The sequence below is a fragment of the Cherax quadricarinatus genome, chromosome 86 (assembly GCF_038502225.1).
Source record: "Cherax quadricarinatus isolate ZL_2023a chromosome 86, ASM3850222v1, whole genome shotgun sequence".
NCBI classification, from domain to species: Eukaryota; Metazoa; Arthropoda; class Malacostraca; order Decapoda; family Parastacidae; genus Cherax; species Cherax quadricarinatus.
The window spans coordinates 11,753,962-11,776,250 of NC_091377.1; the positions used below are offsets into that span (position 1 = coordinate 11,753,962).

General features: G+C 36.7%; 1 protein-coding gene across 3 annotated transcripts in view; it reads right to left on the reverse strand.

The window, feature by feature from the left end:
- Positions 1-4,246: 4,246 nt before the first annotated feature.
- The window catches only part of VhaSFD (V-type proton ATPase subunit VhaSFD), a 111,373-nt gene continuing 93,330 nt past the window's right edge, over positions 4,247-22,289 (reverse strand). For all 3 annotated transcript variants that reach the window (XM_070103642.1, XM_070103643.1, XM_070103641.1), the window contains one exon: positions 4,247-4,310. In XM_070103642.1, the coding sequence (XP_069959743.1) occupies positions 4,253-4,310 (58 nt within the window). In that variant the 3' untranslated portion in view covers positions 4,247-4,252. The remainder of the gene's footprint in view (positions 4,311-22,289) is intronic.

The window sequence follows — 22,289 nt, forward strand, 5'->3', positions numbered from 1 at the left end:
CTATGGAGGGGTAAGGCAAAGTTTTAAGGGAATCCTTGTATACTGCTCTGGCTTAACGATTCACAGGATACAAACGAATTCTTGATTAGACGGAGGTTAAGTGCAGTTATGCTGTTGAGAAGTTTCAGAGAAATTAACCCTTAAACGGTCCAAACGTATACAGTGGACCCCCGCATACCGATTTTAATCCGTGCAAGAGGGCTCATTGGTATGCGAAATAATCGGTATGCGAATGAATTTTCCCCATAAGAAATAATGGAAATCAAATTAATCCGTGCAAGACACCCAAAAGTATGAAAAAAAAATTTTTACCACGTGAAATATACATTTTCCTACACACAAAGAGAAGGATACATGCACAATAGTAGAGTAGTACATGCACAGTATATATTGTGCATGTACTAGTCTACTAAATGAAGAATAAATGACACTTACCTTTATTGAAGATGCAGCAATGACTGATGAGACACTGTGTCCTGGGAGTGCCTTTTCCTCCTGAGTACTGTAGGTCCTGTTTGGTATTTTCTTCCAGAACATGCCTTATCACACTGTGTATGTCACTACGATTCTTAAATCTCTCAAACCAACCTTTGCTGGCTTTAAATTCACCAATATGAGCACTAGTTCCAGGCATTTTTCCCTGTTCACCTGGGTGTTAGTCGACTGGTGTGGGTTGCATCCTGGGAGACAAGATTAAGGACCCCAATGGAAATAAGTTAGACAGTCTTCGATGACACTGACTTTTTTGGGTTATCCTGGGTGGCAAATCCTCTGGGGTTAATTGTTTCTTGGTATTCTCAATAAGCCACACCAACAACAGTGCTACAGCAGCAGCAGCTGCTACAGCAGCAGCAGCAGCAGACGATGCTACAGCAGCAGCAGCAGCTGACAGTGCTACAGCAGCAGCAGATGATGCTACAGCAGCAGCAGCAGCTGACAGTGCAGCAGCAGCAGCTGTACCACCAATAGTAGCGATGGTTGATTGGGGTTTATTATACAACCTGGCCAGCTCGGAAACACGCACTCCACTTTCATACTTATCAATGATCTTTTTCTTCATCTCTATAGTATTTCTCACCCTTATTGCTGTAGGGTTGGCACTAGAAGCTTTCTTGGGGCCCATGGTCACTTATTTTCCAGATAAAATCACCAAAAACACTGTAATAATACGAAATGTTACGATTGTATGCTTGGATGCTACCGCGGAGGATGGCTGGTAAACAATGCCACCGGCTGGCTAAGGCGCACATTGGACGTGTCTCGGACGAACAGCGGTGAGCGGGTTTTTAAGTGGTATGCGAGGCAAAATTTTTGCGATTAAAGCAAGCGGTATGCGGATTAATCATTATGTGATGCCAACGGTATGCGGGGGACCACTGTATATGCGTTCACCTGTGCGGCGCCCCGAATATTTTGAGAAAATTTTTTTCTTTTTATAGAAAAAAAAAAGAGCATATGGTACCCAGGCGTCCCCAATTTTTTTCATACAGCGCACACAGTGTGCACACCCATTCTCTCATGTCTAGGCGACTCGGGCCTATCGCACCAATGTTGAATGAATAAAAAATGAAACGTATATATACATTTGGGGCGCTATGCGAGAGAACGTATATATACATTTGGACCGTTTAAGAGTTAAAATGTATTATGCAAGCATGACTTGTTATTACTGAAAGAGTTATCCACAGTAATTTTGCCAAACAATTCCTTGCCCTACCTAAGATAGCTCTCATTCAATGCATAATTTATATAATTTTTTTTACCACATTGGCCACTTCCTACCAAGAATGGGGGATCCAAAATAGGAAGCACACTCAATGTTCCCTCATTCAACAGCCTAATGAATACTGTGGATATTACATTTCAAATGAACTTCTGAGCCACAACATCCTTTCTCTTCCAGAGTAGAGGTTCTGTACTTCCCACTTTCGCAATTCAAATCCGACTAACTGTTTTCCCTGAATTTTTGGGTAAGGAAAATACAATGGACAAGGAAAAGTAAAGGCAAAATTGAGAAACAACTTCATTATATACATTTTAATACAACACCCTTAACAAAACTTGTTTTGTAGTCTATATATTAATCTCTTTTATACACTGCAAAGGACAACACAACTACATAATATTGGTTCCCTCCTCCTGCTCTCCTTAGGACTGTACAAAAAATAAATTTGGCTAAATTAAGATTCTTATGAGAAAAGGAATGTTTCAGAACGTGACTTACCTACACTAGGTACATGCGAGAGCCTGAGCACTAATATTCACATTCAAGAAACTATTTTCACAAATGATGGAAAACTTACTATGAAAACACTACCACTATCTTTTTTTGTCCTTTGACTTGAGAACAGTGGGTAAGTGCAGCAAAATACATAATTTCATTTAGTTTAATTTAACCCTTTGTGGGTCCAAGCCACAGTTCTATGCCTTGTCCACAGGGTCCATGAATTTTCAAAAAAAATTGTTATTTTTTCTTATGAAATGGTAGAGAATCTTTTTCTGAAAGTAATAAAACAAAAAGTGTGAAATTTAATGGAAAACTGACGAAATTACACTCGTGAATTTTACTGCATCAGCGATATTTACGCAATGGTGATTATGCCCACTTTGACTCCTATTTCAGGCCAATTACATTCCAGTTGACTAAATTCTTAGCTATTTCACTAGTATTAGTTCTATTTTGCTGATTGAGTACAAGAAACTGCCCAATTAACTATTTAAACTATACAATAATGATCAGAAATTGGTAATTTGGCCAATTTCACACAAAATTCAAAATAGTATTCCAGTTTCAAAATAGGGTCCAGAATAAACAATGCAGGCATTCCTGGAACTAAAATAACATTTGCTCTGTTTCAGTTACATTTCCAAACTTTACACATGAATTCCATTTTCATTTTTCATTCACATAAAGAATTTTTATTCACACCAAAAAATAGAAGATTTACTGTTGTGCAATATTGTAATAATTACTTAAATAATATCAGCGCATTCGTGAACATACATTAGACCCACCAGATGACGTGTATTGGACATGTGACGTCATTTGCTTACTCTTGAACATCGGCAAAAATCAAACACTTCCGCTACTTTGAGCTCAATTTCAAGTATTTTCAGTATTAAAACTAATCAAAACCATCTCTATTCCTGTAATATATCTTCCATTCTATTAAATGAGACCAAGAAACTGCAAATACAATCATAAAAACCATATGAAAATACACCACAAAGTCGCTGTTTTAATCCAAAAACATGGTCACAGTTTTTTTTTTCCCATGCACTGTGTGCTGCAAGATTTGTTTTATATGCTGCACACTTACCACATAGATGCATTCTTTCATATCAGCCCAAATTTACTGCTCACAGCTTATCTGAGTGAGGTGAGCTCATGATGATGTAGAACTACGGCTTTGACCCTCAAAGAGTTAAATTTATATATATATTATAATATATATTATATATATATTATATATATACATTATATATATATTATATATATACATTATATATATATTATATATATACATTATATATATATTATATATATATACATTATATATACATTATATATATACATTATACATATATATATATATATATTATATATATATATATACATATTTATATATATATATATATATATATATATATATATATATATATATATATATATATATAATGAATTACACATACATACACATATGCTGTACCATGAACACAGTAATAAGTTGATAAGTAAGGTACACGTGTAACCCTTAAGTATCTTTATTGTTGAAACCTTACATCCACACAACCGGCTTCTTCAGCGGAATACAGGAGATTATAATAATATAAACTGTACAAGGGCTAGAGGTAATTTTGAGGTGATCAGTGTCTCAGCTTTGATAGGTAATCAGTCTCTCAAGTTAAGGGACCAACCACCTTCTATCATGGCTGAGGGACTGACAACTCAATATTACCTCTCTACTTCTTCTACAGTCTCCAGTATTATAATCTCCCATCTTCAATTGAAGAAACCTGCTGTACAGGTTTTAGGTTTCAATAATAAAGATACCTAAGTGTTACACAGATGTCTTACTTATTAACTTATCAGTATTACATACCATTTATATTATAATACAGCAACAAGAGTAAATTACATTCTGAAATATGGTCCAACACATTTCAGTTATAAAATATACAATAACTTGTAATTTAACTTCAATCAGATATGAAGACTCTTGTTTTATCTTAGCTGTCTCACATCTCATATTCAGGTCCTGGCTGTGGTCTCCTTTGCATCCTTTTCCAGTTGTTTACCCAAGTACTCCCTATAGAGGATAAATAATGAGAGTTTTGTCACTATACTGTGTCACTATTCTTTATCACTATTCTAAAAGACAAAATAACATGTACTTTATTACACTATTAATATAGAAAACACTTACAGAATTTGAGGTTGTCTGTCTTACACCAAGTTATTCTCATTTGGCTTTTATTTTCTTATCTGGTTCCCAGGATCGGCTTCTTAATGTTTCCTTTAGCTCAATAAATACTATTTTTTTTATTTAAATCAGTGATAAGTGCTAAACCCATAGGGGTTACATAATGCCTTGACAATGAAAGTCAAGGAAAGACAAGGAAAGTCAACAGCCCTCACTGGAGTCAAGGAACCTCCCTTGAGTATTTTCTGTATAGGTTAGGTAAAGGTAAAGGTAAGGTAAGGTAAGGTAAGGTAAAGGTAAAGGTAAGGTAAGGTAAGGTAAGGTAAGGTAAAGGTAAAGGTAAAGGTAAAGGTAAGGTAAGGTAAGGTAAGGTAAGGTAAGGTAAGGTAAAGGTAAAGGTAAAGGTAAGGTAAGGTAAGGTAAGGTAAAGGTAAAGGTAAGGTAAGGTAAAGGTAAAGGTAAGGTAAAGGTAAGGTAAAGGTAAAGGTAAGGTAAAGGTAAGGTAAAGGTAAGGTAAAGGTAAGGTAAAGGTAAGGTAAAGGTAAGGTAAAGGTAAGGTAAGGTAAGGTAAGGTAAAGGTAAGGTAAAGGTAAAGGTAAGGTAAAGGTAAAGGTAAGGTAAAGGTAAGGTAAAGGTAAAGGTAAAGGTAAGGTAAGGTAAGGTAAAGGTAAAGTAAAGGTAAAGGTAAGGTAAGGTAAAGGTAAAGTAAAGGTAAAGGTAAAGGTAAAGGTAAGGTAAAGGTAAAGGAAAGGTAAAGGTAAGGTAAGGTAAAGGTAAGGTAAGGTAAGGTAAGGTAAGGTAAAGTAAAGGTAAAGGTAAAGGTAAGGTAAGGTAAGGTAAGGTAAGTTAAGGTAAAGGTAAAGGTAAAGGTAAGGTAAAGGTAAGGTAAGGTAAGGTAAGTTAAGGTAAAGGTAAAGGTAAAGGTAAAGGTAAAGGTAAGGTAAAGGTAAGGTAAGGTAAGGTAAGTTAAGGTAAAGGTAAAGGTAAGGCAAGGTAAGGTAAGTTAAGGTAAGGTAAAGGTAAAGATAAAGGTAAGGTAAGGTAAGGTAAAGGTAAGGTAAAGGTAAAGGTAAAGGTAAGGTAAAGGTAAGGTAAGGTAAGGTAAAGGTAAGGTAAGGTAAAGGTAAGGTAAAGGTAAGGTAAAGGTAAGGTAAGGTAAAGGTAAGGTAAGGTAAAGGTAAAGTTAAAGGTAAGGTACAGGTAAGGTAAAAGTAAGGTAAGGTAAGGTAAAGGTAAGGTAAAGGTAAGGTAAGGTAAGGTAAGGTAAAGGTAAGGTAAGGTAAAGGTAAGGTAAAGGTAAGGTAAGGTAAGGTAAAGGTAAGGTAAGGTAAGGTAAAGGTAAGGTAAGGTAAGGTAAAGGTAAGGTAAGGTAAGGTAAGGTAAAGGTAAGGTAAAGGTAAGGTAAGGTAAGGTAAGGTAAAGGTAAGGTAAGGTAAGGTAAAGGTAAGGTAAGGTAAGGTAAAGGTAAGGTAAAGGTAAGGTAAGGTAAAGTAAAGGTAAGGTAAGGTAAAGGTAAGGTAAAGGTAAAGGTAAGGTAAAGGTAAGGTAAAGGTAAGGTAAGGTAAAGGTAAAGGTAAGGTAAGGTAAGGTAAAGGTAAGGTAAAGGTAAGGTAAAGGTAAGGTAAGGTAAGGTAAAGGTAAGGTAAGGTAAGGTAAGGTAAGGTAAAGGTAAGGTAAAGGTAAGGTAAAGGTAAGGTAAAGGTAAGGTAAAGGTAAGGTAAGGTAAAGGTAAGGTAAGGTAAAGGTAAGGTAAGGTAAAGGTAAGGTAAAGGTAAAGGTAAAGGTAAAGGTAAGGTAAAGGTAAGGTAAGGTAAAGGTAAGGTAAAGGTAAGGTAAAGGTAAGGTAAGGTAAAGGTAAAGGTAAGGTAAGGTAAAGGTAAGGTAAAGGTAAGGTAAAGGTAAAGGTAAGGTAAGGTAAAGGTAAAGGTAAGGTAAAGGTAAAGATAAAGGTAAGGTAAGGTAAAGGTAAAGGTAAGGTAAAGGTAAGGTAAAGGTAAAGGGAAGGTAAAGGTAAGGTAAAGGTAAAGGTAAGGTAAAGGTAAAGGTAAAGGTAAGGTAAAGGTAAAGATAAAGGTAAGGTAAAGGTAAAGGTAAGGTAAAGGTAAAGGTAAGGTAAAGGTAAAGGTAAGGTAAAGGTAAGGTAAAGGTAAGGTAAAGGTAAAGGTAAGGTAAAGGTAAGGTAAAGGTAAGGTAAAGGTAAAGGTAAGGTAAAGGTAAGGTAAAGGTAAGGTAAAGGTAAGGTAAAGGTAAAGGTAAGGTAAAGGTAAAGATAAAGGTAAAGGTAAAGGTAAGGTAAAGGTAAAGGTAAGGTAAAGGTAAAGGTAAAGGTAAGGTAAAGGTAAGGTAAAGGTAAGGTAAAGGTAAAGGTAAAGGTAAAGGTAAGGTAAAGGTAAAGATAAAGGTAAAGGTGAAGGTAAGGTAAAGGTAAAGATAAAGGTAAAGGTAAAGATAAAGGTAAAGGTAAAGGTAAAGGTAAAGGTAAAGGTAAAGATAAAGGTAAAGGTAAAGGTAAAGGTAAAGGTAAAGATAAAGGTAAAGGTAAAGATAAAGGTAAAGATAAAGGTAAAGGTAAAGATAAAGGTAAAGATAAAGGTAAAGGTAAAGGTAAAGGTAAAGGTAAAGATAAAGGTAAAGGTAAAGGTAAAGATAAAGGTAAGGTAAGGTAAAGGTAAAGGTAAAGATAAAGGTAAAGGTAAGGTAAGGTAAAGGTAAAGGTAAAGGTAAAGGTAAAGGTAAGGTTAGGTTAAGTTAAAAGCAATTTAACAACAAATACACAAATTAGGAAAAAAAAAATACATCAAGCCATGTGATGGGTGAGCAAAAGCAGAGAACATTGTCATGTGCAAGATTATAATGTTTCCCGATGATAGTGTTGTGCTGCAAGAGTATCACCTGGACTGCAACAATGGCTTCCAACCTCATGTCATCACATTTACAGTATTAAAAATGAGTACATATTGCACATGAGGTTAAAACCCTAGGGTAACCATTCCTAAATACTGTACTTTCCTTACTACTCTACAGTACATACATATATTGTTATTCATGGTCTAAAAAGCAGGCTAAACTCTTAACTAGTTTTCCAATCGTATTACTGAAGCAACTGTTACTGAAATAGGCTAAGAAAAATAGTAAGGATAAACAAACTTTTTCTAATAAAGCATGATTATTCCCGACATTATCTTTGAGGCACAGCTTCTACTGTAACCACACATTGTGTTTACTCCTAGATTCTCTGCATAACCAGAGGCTTTCTATATAGTATGTCACTGATGTCAGCTAGGGCTAAATAAGTTGTCTAATCTACTTGTAGAGAGATTATTATTATTATTATTATTATTATTATTATTATTATTATTATTATTATTATTATTATTATTAACATTCTTTTACATTTTGATCACCTCTTCTTATCTCTTGATATTAACTATGATGCAGAAGGTACCATGAAGATTAAGAAAATGAAGTTAGAGTGTAAGCAAGGTAATATTTATTATGAAAGTCAGGGAAACTGGTTAGCAGAATGGGTGAGGATGTTGCAGTTCAGAGGGTCATTTGAACTGCAAGGTCTGAATACTGTTGACAAGATAGCTAATGAATGGTGGTGAATATCTTTCCTTCTTTGGACCAGCTTGCCTTGGTGGAAAGTGGCAAAAAATGCAGAAGTGCACCTCTGATGCACTTGGAATGCGAATATTGTGCAAATCAATCTCCTTCTAACCTCACATAGAAACAGGAAATCCTTCTTTGAGTCTCCTGTAAAATATTTCAAATATTCCAACAAATTTTAATCTCAACCTCCTAGGGTTCAACTTGGCATCTATTACTCCCTAGTTTAGCAAGAATTGAACACCATAAAACTGACCCCTTTGCGTTGGTATATGCTATATAGACTTTTAGAATTTTGAACTAAGAGACTCCAACATCACCCTAAAACCATATGAACTGGAACCTGTATTTTGTGTGTTTTTGCATAAATTTTCAACTCAGCTGCCCAGGGTTTGATCTAGCATTTGTCCAACACACCAGGCTATCTAGCAGACCTGACCAGCGTTGTGAGGGATGATATTATATGCTATGAAACTGTGAAACAGATCAATCCATAATATCAAGAGCATGTATTGTTTGTGGCTACAAATGTAGCCACAAACCAATACAGTATCTTGACTTGTGAATGGAAAACGGTGTGTGGATGATGATGCTCAATAGACGGTGCCCGAATAATTGATCCACTCTTCTATGAATGGCTGCTTTGAAATTAATACATGAAAGAAAACAGTCTGTAGCTGTTTGAAATTACTTTACACAATACAATTAAGAAATTTTAGCAACCTAATGAAAAAAAATGAAGTGTTGAAGTGTTCAGTCTGACAAGAGTACACTTTATAAGCAAAAGTCAGAAAAAATATGTGACAGTCTCATGTTAGACACAAGAAAATAAAAGTGATAAATAAGAAGACTATTACAGTAGACCTACATATTACATGGATTTATCTGGCACATTTTGATTCTTGCACTACTGAAAAATTGTGCCACAATTTTATACAACACTTTGTAAAATTAACTTAACATGACTCGGTTTGCGGGAGTGGAAAAAATTTGGAGTGTTGCCCGCGGGACATTTCCCTAGCTCAGGCCACCACCTGGCTGTGCGTGAGACCACTGTCTCTGCAGGGCTGCACCGGGCTTCAGGGCAGCGAAGGATCACTTCACTTTGCTGCTCTGTGGTAATGCGTCAGGTGATTTCAAGTGTAAGCCCATGGTTACCACTTTAAGAAGCCTCGTGCTTTGAAAGGTGTAGATAAAAATACCTTACCAGTAATTTGGAGGTAAAACCAGTCAGCATGGATGACAAAGGAAATATTTATTGATTAACTTAACCCTTTCACTGTCGAGACCCCTGCTCACAAACTTGCCCTCATTGTTGAAGAATTTTCAGAAAAAACAAAATTATTTTTTCTTGTGAAATGATAGAGAATCTTTTCCCGATGGCAATGAAGCCAAAAGTACGAAATTTGATGAAAAACTCACGGAATTATGCTCTTGCGAATTTAGCGGCCTCAACAATATTTATGGATTGGCGATTTCACACACTCTGAGCCCTATTTTCAGCCAATTCCACTGTTCCATTCGACCAAACTCATAGCTATTTCACTAGAACTCCTTTTGTTCTATTGAGTGAGCACAAGAAACTGACAATTTACCAATTTCAACTACCCAATAAAGTGATCTGAAATTGGTAATTTTGCCAATTTCATACACAATTCAAGGATGGCCAATTTCATAATTGGGTCCAGAATTAATAATGCAAACATTTCTAGCACTAAAATAACATTTTTTCTATTCATTAGTTATGTCTCCAGGCCCCTCTTATATTATGCTTGCATTACATTTTGAATTTTTATTCACACAAAAAAATAGAAGATTTAACCCTTTGACTGTTTACACCGTATAAATACGTCTTACGCATCACTGTTTCTGACGTATGTATACTCAATAATTCTAGCAGCTTCAAAACATACTCAAACATACTCAACCCCTGCCAATTTGGATTCAGGAAAAATAAAAGCACTAACGATGCAATCATAAAAATGCTAGATCTGCTTTACACAGCATTGGAAAATAAGGAATATCCACTAGGAATTTTTATTGACCTAAGAAAAGCTTTTGACACAGTAGACCACGGCATCCTACTCCACAAACTTGACCATTATGGTATAAGAGGCCATGTGCTTGCATATTTCAAATCTTACCTTACTAATAGGTATCAGTATGTCACCATTAAAGACAAAGCATCAACAACACAGCCACTTGATACTGGAGTTCCGCAGGGAAGTGTCCTTGGTCCCCTGCTCTTCCTCATATATACATCAATGATCTCCCAAACGTATCTCAACACCTGAACCCCATTCTCTTTGCTGACGACACGACTTATGTCATCTCTCACCCTAATCTTGCCACCCTCAACGCCATTGTTAATGAGGAGCTGATCAAAATATCGACTTGGATGACAGCCAATAAACTTACGCTTAACACTGACAAAACCTACTACATTATGTTTGGTAGCAGAGCAGGAGATGTGCAAATTAACATTAAGATCGACAACACTTTAATTGCCAGGCACAATGAGGGCAAATTCCTAGGCCTATACCTAGACAACAACCTGAACTTCAGCACCCATATCCAACACATAACCAAAAAAGTATCCAAAATGGTTGGGATCCTCTCCAAGATACGATACTACGTGCCGCAAACTGCCCTTCTCACACTATACCATTCACTTATATATCCATACCTCACCTATGCTATCTGTGCTTGGGGTTCAACTGCAACAACACACCTAAAGCCAATAATAACCCAACAAAAAGCCGCAATAAGAATAATCACTAAATCCCATCCCTGGCAACACACCCCCCCACTCTTCATAGATCTAAACTTACTCCCTGTTCAGTACATCCACACTTACTACTGTGCAATCTACATCTACAGGACCTTAAATTCCAATATTAACCTTGACCTAAAACGCTTTCCTGATAGTTGTGACAGAACCCACAGGCACAACACCAGACACAAACATTTCTATGACATTCCCCGTGTCCAACTAAACCTTTACAAAAATTCAATGTATGTCAAAGGCCCTAAAATCTGGAACACCCTACCTGAAAATTCTAAAACTGCAGACACATTCATCACCTTCAAAACTACCATCAGAAAACATCTTATCTCCCTGATACACCCTGTCAACTAATTACACGAATACCACCTGGTGGTTAACACTTACACTCACTCACCCATTTGACCATAAACAGAAATATCAATCTCAATCTCAAAATAATGAATCTTAACTAGTCATAAGTTGGCCTGTGATACTCCAATACTGAAACTATGTATAGTGCCAAAACAAAAGCATTCACATTGCTAAACTCACAAACTAGTACTTAGTCACTTAGCCATAATACCAACTTACCTCATAATTTTGTAATATTTTAAACTTAAGATTTAATTTAAGTCTGCCCGAAATGCCTAGCCATGCTAGGTGTTCTAGTGGTACACTCTGTAATTATTATTTTACTACATGTAAACCACACAATAACCAAATTCTGTAAACTCATTGTAATCCTTATAGAGAATAAACTTTGAATTGAGTTGAATTGAATTGAAATCAAGCGGGAGAAAGCTGGTAGGCCCACATCTGAGAGAATGGGTCTGTGTGGTCACTGTGCACCACATAAAAAAAAATCCTGCAGCACACAGTGCGTAATGAGAAAAAAAAACTGATCGGTTTTTTTGATTAAAGCGCCGACTTTGAGGTGTATTTTCGTATAGTATTTATCGTTGTACAGTGGACCCCCGCATAACGATTACCTCCAAATGCGACCAATTATGTAAGTGTATTTATGTAAGTGCATTTGTACGTGTATGTTCGGGGTCTGAAATGGACTAATCTACTTCACAATATTTCTTATGGGAACAAATTCGGTCAGTACTGGCACCTGAACATACTTCTGGAGTGAAAAAATATCGTTAACCGGGGGTCCACTGTATTTGCATTTTCATGGTCTTAGGCGATAAAATGGAGAACATGTTACAGAAATAGAGATGATTTTCATCACTTTGACGATGAAAACGACCTTGAAACTGAGCTCAAAGTAGCGGAAATGTTCGATTTTTACCAATGTTCAGGAGTAAACAAATCACACCACACGTCCAATACACATCAACTGGGGAGTCTAATATTCTTTCACTAGTGCACTGATATTATTTATACCATTTTTACAATAATGCAGTAGTCTGCATAACAGTAAATTTTGTATTTTTTTGTATGAATAAAAAATCAAAATAGAAAGCAATAATAATATAAGAGGGGCCTAGAGATGTGACTAATGAACAGAGGATGTTATTTTAGTGCCAAGAATGTCTACCTTGTTTATTCTGGACCCTATTTTGAAATTGGCATCTTTTTTATTTTGCATGAAATTGGCCAAATTGCCAATTTCTGACCACTATATTGGGTAGTTCAAATTGGTAAATGGGCGGTTTCTTGTACTCAGCTGATAGACAAAATGAAGTTCTAAAGAAATAGCTATGAGTTTGGTCAACTGGAACAACGAAATTAGCTGAAAACAGGGCTCAAAGTCGGCGAAATCGCCGATTCGCATATGTCACCGAGACCGCTAACTTCGCGGGAGCGTAATTCAATGAGTTTTCGACCAAATTTCAAACTTTTGGTGTCATTACCACCGGGAAAAGATTCTCTATCATTTCATAAGAATTTTTTTTTTTTTTTTAAATTTATCGACATAGAATGACAGTTTCAGAAAGGGGCCTGCGACAGTCAAAGGGTTAATGTCATGCAGACTACTGCATTATTGTAAAAATGGTAAAAATAATATCAGTGCACATGTGAAAACATATCAGACCCACCAGTTGATATGTACTGGACATGTGACATGATTTGTTTACTCTTAAACATCGGAAAACACTGAACATTTCCACTACAGTGGACCCCCGCATACCGTTGGCATCACATAACGTTTAATCCGCATACCGCTCGCTTTTATCGCAAAAATTTTGCCTCGCATACCGCTCAAAAACCCGCTCACCGCTGTTCGTCTGAGACGCGTCCAATGTGCGCCCTTAGCCAGCCTCACATGTGCCGCCGGTGGCATTGTTTACCAGCCAGCCTCCGCGGTAACATCCAAGCATACAATCGGAACATTTCGTATTATTACAGTGTTTTTGGTGATTTTATCTGCAAAATAAGTGACCATGGGCCCCAAGAAAGCTTCTAGTGCCAACCCTACAGCAATAAGGGTGAGAATTACTATAGAGATGAAGAAAGAGATCATTGATAAGTATGAAAGTGGAGTGCGTGTCGCCGACCTGGCCAGGTTGTACAAGAAACCCCAATCAACCATCGCTACTATTGTGGGCAACAGAAAGGCAATCAAGGAAGCTGTTCTTGCCAAAGGTTTAACTGTGTTTTCGAAACAGAGATCGCAAGTGATGGAAGATGTTGAGAGACTCTTATTGGTGTGGATAAATGAAAAACAGCTAGCAGGAGATAGCGTCTCTCAAGTGATCATAAGCGAAAAGGCTAGGAAGTTGCATGAGGATTTAATTAAAAAAATGCCTGCAACTAGTGATGATGTGAGTGAATTTAAGGCCAGCAAAGGTTGGTTTGAGAGATTTAAGAAGCGTAGTGGCATACATAGTGTGATAAGGCATGGTGAGGCTGCCAGTTCGGACCACAAAGCAGCTGAAAAATATGTGCAGGAATTCAAGGAGTACATAGACAGTGAAGGACTGAAACCTGAACAAGTGTTTAATTGTGATGAAATAGGACTGTTTTGGAAGAAAATGCCAAGCAGGACCTACATTACTCAGGAGGAAAAGGCACTCCCAGGACATAAGCCTATGAAAGACAGGCTTACTTTGTTGATGTGTTCCAATGCTACTGGTGATTGCAAAGTGAAGCCTTTATTAGTGTATCACTCTGAAACTCCCAGAGCGTTCAGGCAAAAGAATGTCCTCAAGGAGAATTTGTGTGTGCTGTGGAGGGCAAACAGTAAGGCATGGGTCACTAGGGACTTTTTCTATGACTGGTTACACCATGCATTTGCCCCCAATGTGAAAGATTACCTAACTGAAAAGAAATTAGAACTTAAGTGCCTCCTGGTGTTAGACAATGCCCCTGGTCATCCTACAGACGTGGCAGAGCGACTTTATGGGGACATGAAATTCATTAAGGTGAAGTTTTTGCCTCCTAATACCACTCCTCTCCTGCAGCCCATGGACCAGCAGGTTATTGCAAACTTCAAAAAACTGTACACAAAAGCTCTGTTTGAAAGGTGCTTTGTAGTGACCTCAGAAACTCAACTGACTCTAAGAGAGTTTTGGAGCGAGCACTTTAATATCCTCAATTGTGTAAACCTTATAGGTAAGGCTTGGGAGGGAGTGACTAAGAAGACCTTGAACTCTGCTTGGAAGAAACTGTGGCCAGAATGTGTAGACAAAAGGGATTTTGAAGGGTTTGAGGCTAACCCTGAGAGGATTATGCCAGTTGAGGAATCCATTGTGGCATTGGGAAAGTCCTTGGGGTTGGAGGTTAGTGGGGAGGATGTGGAAGAGTTGGTGGAGGAGGACAATGAAGAACTAACCACTGATGAGCTGATAGATCAACTTCAACAGCAAGAGGCCATACCTGAGGAAACTGGTTCAGAGAAGGGGAGAGAGAAATTGAAGAAGTTGCCTACTACAAAGATTAAGGAAATCTGTGCAATGTGGCTGAAAGTGCAAACCTTTATGGATGAGAATCACCCTCACACAGCTATTGCAAGCCGTGCTGGTGATTATTACAATGACAATGTTGTGAAACACTTTAGGGAAGTCATAAAGGAACGAGAGGTACAGGCCACTATGGACAGATATGTTGTGCGAAAGAAGTCCAGTGACTCTGAAGCTGGTCCTAGTGGCATTAAAAGAAGAAGGGAAGTAACCCCAGAAAAGGACTCGACACCTCAAGTCTTAATGGAAGGGGATTCCCCTTCTAAACACTAACACTTTCTCTCTCCTCCTCCCATCCCATCAATCATCACCAGATCTTCAATAAAAGTAAGTGTCATGTAAGTGTGCATGCCTTTTTCAGTTTGTGTGTATTAAAATTAACATTTCATGTGGTAAAATTTTTTTTTTCATACTTTTGGGTGTCTTGCACGGATTAATTTGATTTCCATTATTTCTTATGGTGAAAATTCATTCGCATACCGATCATTTCGCATAACAATGAGCCCTCTTGCACGGATTAAAATCGCTATGAGGGGGTCCACTGTACTTTGAGTTCAATTCTGTAATGTATCTTCCATTCTATGAAATGAGACCAAGAAAACAAGAATACAACCATAAATACCATGTGAAAATACACTGCAAAGTCGCTGTTTTAAATGAAAAGCACAGTTTTTTTTTCTCATGCATTGCGTGCTTCAGGATCTTTTTTATATTGCACACACTGACCACTTGGACCCATTCTTTCATATGTAGGCCTACCAGCTTTCTCCCGCAAGATTGGAAGCTGCTAGAATTTTGGCGTAGTATTATGGGACCGACACTGGCTTGCAAGCCATAATATTACAGGACCGACAGTGAAAGAGTTAAGAATCACTTTATTCCTGAAGTCAAGTTTTACCTGCACAGCAAGAACCTTGCATTCAAGGCTCTCTTCATTCTTGATAATTCCCGTACTCATCCACAAGCTTTGCTGGATGTGACCCCACATGTAAAAGTTGTATTTTTATCTCCAAATAAATCTTTAATACAACCACTGGATTGGGGAGTTATTAAAGTCATTCCAGTGTAACTACACAAGAAAAGTGATTAAAAAACTAGTTGCATAAATGTACTCTGACTCCAACCTGGCAGTACCAAGCTTTGGGAACAATGTATAATGTACTGCAGGGTAAAAGAAGCCAGAGATTCATTACAGAATTTATGCACACACTAATACAACCATCGACTTGAGTACCAGAACCTCAGCCAATCACTTCTGCCGACAATCAACAACCATCCACCTCAGTCCAGTAGCACCACACCAGGCATGTAACCACCGTGTAATATGAGGGTCTGCTGTACTAAATGTAAAAAAAAAAAAAAAAAAAAAAATTGAAGCTTTCTTCTTTTTTGGGTTACCCTGCTTCAGTGGGAAACGGCCAGTGTTTTGAAAACAATAAGAATGAAAAAAGTCTACAAGTGGAATGCATATCAAAATGATGAAAAGATGATGAAGTACCATATAGCAAAATCTCACTTAGCATCATAGTTACAATTCTGAAAATCATTGCAGTGAATAAAGTAAATAGCATAAAAGCGAAAGATTTGGATGCCACAAATTTCACAGTTCACTGCCCCCTAACCTAAAAAAAAAAAAAATATATATATACATAAATACAGCAGGGCCCCACTTATACGCAGGTTAGGTTCCCGGCTACCGCCGTAAAGCGGAAACCGCCGTAAAGTGGAACACCCTTTTTTTCCACTTATAAATGCATACAAACACTAGATAACAAGTTTACACTAACATATATTAAGTTAGCAATAGAACCAGGCATCAAAAAACAATAAAAAAGTACAATACACACATAGTGCACTCATTACTTACCTTAAAATATTTATAGTCTTAATCTAGGGTGAGACAAGTAGTATTTATTGTAAGACATCAAGTGTGGTATGTATGGTAATCAGCCAGGCTACCATACCAGGCCACCCCACCCACACATACTATTCTATGATATTTAAGCATCCCAGAGCGATAAAATGTATATACAGTTCACTCATTACTTACCTTAAAATATTTATAGTCTTAATCTAGGGTGAGACAAGTAGTATTTATTGTAAAAAATCAAGTGTGGTATGTATGGTAGTCAGCCAGGCTACCATACCAGGCCACCCCACCCACACATATATTCTATAATATTTAAGCATCCCAGAGCGATAAAATGTATATACAGTTCACTCATTACTTACCTTAAAATATTTGTAGTCTTAATGTAGGGTCAGGAGTAAGTAAATGAGATAAAACGAATAAATGAGAGAGAGAAAGAATGAGTACATGAGAGGGGACAGGCGCAGAGTTATGTAAACAAACCAGGCGAACGTAAGTTTTGTAAACAAACGAAGTGTACACGTCTGGTTTGTGTACAAGTTACATTGTGTACAGGTTGTCTCTACATTGATACGGTAGAATTAATAAAGAAGAACACTCCCATTCTCATGTAACATCATTTTGAGAAGAAATGATGCTCTGAGTGAAGACAATGGAAATAAGTCACACTGACTTTTTTGGGTTATCCTAGGTTCTCTACACATATGTTGTTATGTATGATAATCTATGTAACTGTATTTGTGTATACCTGAATAAACTTACTTACATACATACGAAAGGAATAATTTTCTACAGTTACCCCCAGTAACACATTTTCTCTTATGTTAGATTAGAGAAAATATTATTCTTGCCGTCACTTGTACAAGTTATGTGGCTCCCACATCTTATATTTATGTTTATTTATTCTATTGTGGGGTGTATTTATTTATTTATTTATTTATTTATTTATTTAAAAATTTGAGCACACATACAGAGGTACAACAAATACAGGTAAGAGCAGTATGCCAAAGCCACTTATACTATGCATAGCATTACGGGCTGGCTTAAAATTAACTTAAGATTAACTAAGCAATGATGAAATCAGTGATAAAACATTAATGTAAACAGGTTACTATAAAGCACAAGTGAGTATTACAAAGACAGGTCATATGGTTGTATGCATTGTTGTACATTCAGTAGAATGGAGTATTCTGTTAGGTAGTGTATTTAAAAAATAATAAAGTTAGATTGGGTTTTAGGTTTAACATTTATGTGATATAATTGTGAGAAACATTTAAGATATACAATTTATAAGGTTCAGTTATTCAGTATTTATTTGGTTTTGGGTGAGTAAGTGATCTTTGAGAAGAGACTTGAATTTATAAACAGGTAGTGTTTCTTTTATATTTACAGGTAATGAATTCCAGATTTTAGGGCCTTTTATGTGCATTGAGTTTTTCCATAGTGTGAGATGGACACGAGGAACATCAAAGAGTGATCTGTGCCTTGTGTTATGGTCATGTGTTCTGTTGAGGTTGGCAAGGAGATGTTTGAGGGGAGGGTTAATATCAGAGTTAAGTGTTCTATGTATGTAATAGGTGCAGTAGTAAGTATGGATGTTTTGTATGGTGAGGAGGTTTAGTGTATTGAATATTGGTGGAGTGTGCTGCCTATAGTGAGAATTTGTTATCATTCTAACTGCAGCCTTTTGTTGGGTAATTAGTGGTCTGAGATGGTTACTTGTTGTTGAGCCCCATGCACAAATTCCATAGGTGAGATAGGGGTAAATAAGAGAGTGATATAGGGCCAGGAGGGCTAACTGTGGAGCATAGTACCGTATCTTCGATAGTATGCCTACAGTCTTGGAAATTTTCTTAGAAATTTGTTGTATATGTGTATGAAATTTGAGTCTATTATCAAGGTGGATTCCTAAGAATTTTCCCTCTGTTAGCTTTGTGATAGGTGATCTGTTTATCATTATGTTAAGAGGGACATCTGTAGCTCTGTTACCAAACTGAATGAAGTAGGTTTTGTCAATGTTTAGTGTAAGTTTGTTAGTTCTCATCCAGGTAGATATTTTCTGTAATTCGGTATTTACAGTATTGGCTAGCGTGACTGGGCTCGGGTGGGAGAAGACGTATGTAGTGTCATCTGCAAATAGTGTGGGTTTGAGTAATTGCGAAGCATTTGGTAGGTCATTTATGTATAGGAGAAAGAGAAGAGGGCCAAGGACACTTCCCTGTGGGACACCAACTGTAATTGGTTGTGCAGAGGAGTTTGCCCCATTTGCATACACATATTGGCTTCTGTTGCTGAGGTATGACTTGAGGTAGTTGAGGGAGTGCCCTCTTATACCATAGTGTGACAATTTTACTTGGAGCAAGTCATGGTCAACTGTATCAAAAGCTTTACGTAAGTCAATGAAGATCCCCAGTGGGACTTCTTTTTTCTCTATTGCAGTGTATATATGTTCTAGCATGTGTATAATAGCATCATTAGTATTTTTATTAGGCCTGAATCCAAATTGGCAGGGGTTGAGTATGTTTTGGGAAATAAGGTAGGAGTAGATTCGTTTATGAATTAATTTTTCGAAGATTTTTGAGAGAGGGTGTAAGTTGGATATTGGCCTATAGTTATTCAACTCTGTTTGGTCTCCTCCTTTGTGGATCGGGGTGACCCTTGCTATTTTGAGTACTGTAGGGAAGGTGGAGGATTCAATGGATTTGTTAAAGAGTGTTGCAATGATTGGTGATAGCACTTGTGACACTTTTTTGTATATAAAGGGTGGTAAGGTATTTAAATCTCCTGCCTTGTTTTTTAGTGTGTTGATAATAAGGGAGACTTCGTATGGGTTAGTCGGAGCTAGGAACAGTGTGTTCGGGTAGTTGCCGGTGAGGTAGTCATTTGGTGGGGTATCTGAGCTTGGGATTTTATTGGCAAGGTTTTGTCCTATAGTGGAGAAGAAATCATTGAGTCTGTTTGCTGTTTCTGTTGGTGGGAGTTGGGGTTCATCTGATTTTGCTAATTTTATTTCGCTATTTCGTGATATCTTTTTTGTTCCTAGAATTTCTGATAGGGTTTTCCAGGTCTTTTTTATATCACCTCGTAAGTTGGATAATCTGTTCTCATAATACAATTTTTTTGCCCTTCTTATCAGGCTGGTTAGGATTGACGAGTAACGTTTTGTTTGGTCTCTGGTTATGTGACCCATTCTGTACTGTTTTTCATATTGGTGTTTTGTATTTATGGATTTGAGAATGCTGGGTGTTAGCCAGGGACTGTTCAGTCTCTTAGCTGTCATCTGTTTAGTTTTTTTAGGGCAGTGCTTGTTATAGAGGTATTGGGTCTTTTTTAGAAAATTATTAATACATTCGTCAATATCTGTATAGATTTCTAGCTCAGTGTGCCAGTCAATGTTTGCTACTGCTGTTGTGAAGTTATTAATGGCTGCCTCATTGTGAAGTCTGAAGGTGACTTTAGTAGTGTCTTGGGGTAATTTACCAAGAGTTGTTATGTATCGTGTTTATTATATAATTTTGAAAAAAATATCATGGATGGATTAATGAAAATATGTATATTAACGTAATATACGACATTTAATAAGACTCGGTGAGTATTGTTATTATTATTATTATCATTTCTAATATGGCGTCACTTGTGCAAGTCGTCTGCTACCACATCTCACATTTATGTTTATTTATTCTACTGTGGGGTGTATTTATCTTATTTATATGTTATGCATCGTGTTTATTACATAATTTTGAAAAAAATATCATAGATGGATTAATGAAAATGTGTATATTAACGTAATATACGACATTTAAATGACTCGATGATTATTATTATCATTACTAATATGACGTCTGGAGACATAAGACACTTACCGATTTTAATGTGTACCTGCATGCCAGCACAGTATGTAAGTTTATTTAGGTACAGGTATACATAAGTATAATTATCAGAGTATATATAAAATATGAAATAACTTTTAAAAACATTCGAAATTTTGGAGTTTCCAGACAAAATGGAGAGACTTAGTGCTTACTGAGCTCACGGAGAATGTAAACAAACAGGGTGGGGCATGGTGACCGTATTACAAAGTCAGGTGGGGGAGCCGTATAGTGAGTTTTGGTCATAATTTGAAATGTCCGTATTAGCGGAACGCCGTAAAGCGGAACGCCATAAAGCGGGGCCCTCCTGTATATGTATATATACAGTGGACCCCCGCATAACGATCACCTCCCAATTCGACCAATTATGTAAGTGTATTTATATAAGTGTGTTTGTACGTGTATGTTTGGGGGTCTGAAATGGACTAATCTACTTCACAATATTCCTTATGGGAACAAATTCGGTCAGTACTGGCACCTGAACATACTTCTGGAATGAAAAAATATCGTTAACCGGGGGTCCACTGTATATATATTTTATATATATATATATATATATATATATATATATATATATATATATATATATATATATATATATATATATATATATATAAATATATAAATATATATATATAGATATATAAATATATATATATAGATATATATATATATATATATAGATATATATATATATATATATATATAGATATATATATATATATACATGTATGTATATATATATATATATATATATATATATATATATATATATATATACAGTGGACCCCCGCATAACGATGGCATCGCATAGCGATTTTTCCGCATAACGATTACTTTTATCGCAAAATTTTTGCCCCGCATACCGATTAAAAACCCGCATACCGATTTTCGTCCGAGACGCGTCCAATGTGCCCTCACATGTGCCGGCCGTCCCATTGTTTACCAGCCAGCCTCCGCGGTAACATCCAAGCATACACTCGGAATATTTCGTATTATTACAGTGTTTTCGGTGGTGTTTCTGGAAAATAAGTGACCATGGGCCCCAAGAAAGCTTCTAGTGCCAACCCTGTGGTAAAAAGGGTGAGAATTAGTATGGAAATTAAGAAAGATTTTGAAGGGTTTGGGGCTAACCCTGAGAAGCCTATGCCAGTTGTGGAATCCATTGTGCCTACTTCAAAGATTAAGGAAATGTGTGCAGAGTGGTTTGAACTGCAAACCTTTATAGATGAAAATCACCCTGACACAGCTGTTGCAAGCCGTGCTTGTGACTATTTCAATGACAATGTTATGGCCCATTTTAGGAAAGTCTTGAAGAAACGGGAGGTACAGAGCTCTATGGACAGATTTGTTGTGCGACAGAGGTCCAGTGACTCTGAAGCTGGTCCTAGTGGCATTAAAAGAAGAAGGGAAGTAACCCCAGAAAAGGACTTGCTACCTCAAGTCCTAATGGAAGGGGATTCCCCTTCTAAACAGTAAGAAGATAATGCTCTCCCCTCCTCCCATCCCATCAATCATCACCAGATCTTCAATAAAAGTAAGTGTCATGTAATTGTGCATGCCTTTTTCAGTTTGTGTGTATTAAAATTAACATTTCATGTGGTAAAAAAAATTTTTTTTCATACTTTTGGGCGTCTTGCACGGATTAATTTTATTTCCATTATTTCTTATGGGGAAAATTAATTCGCATAACGATTATTTCGCATAACGATGAGCCCTCTTGCACGGATTAAAATCGTTAACCGGGGGTCCACTGTATATATATATATATATATATATATATATATATATATATATATAAATATATATATATATATATATATATATATATATATATAT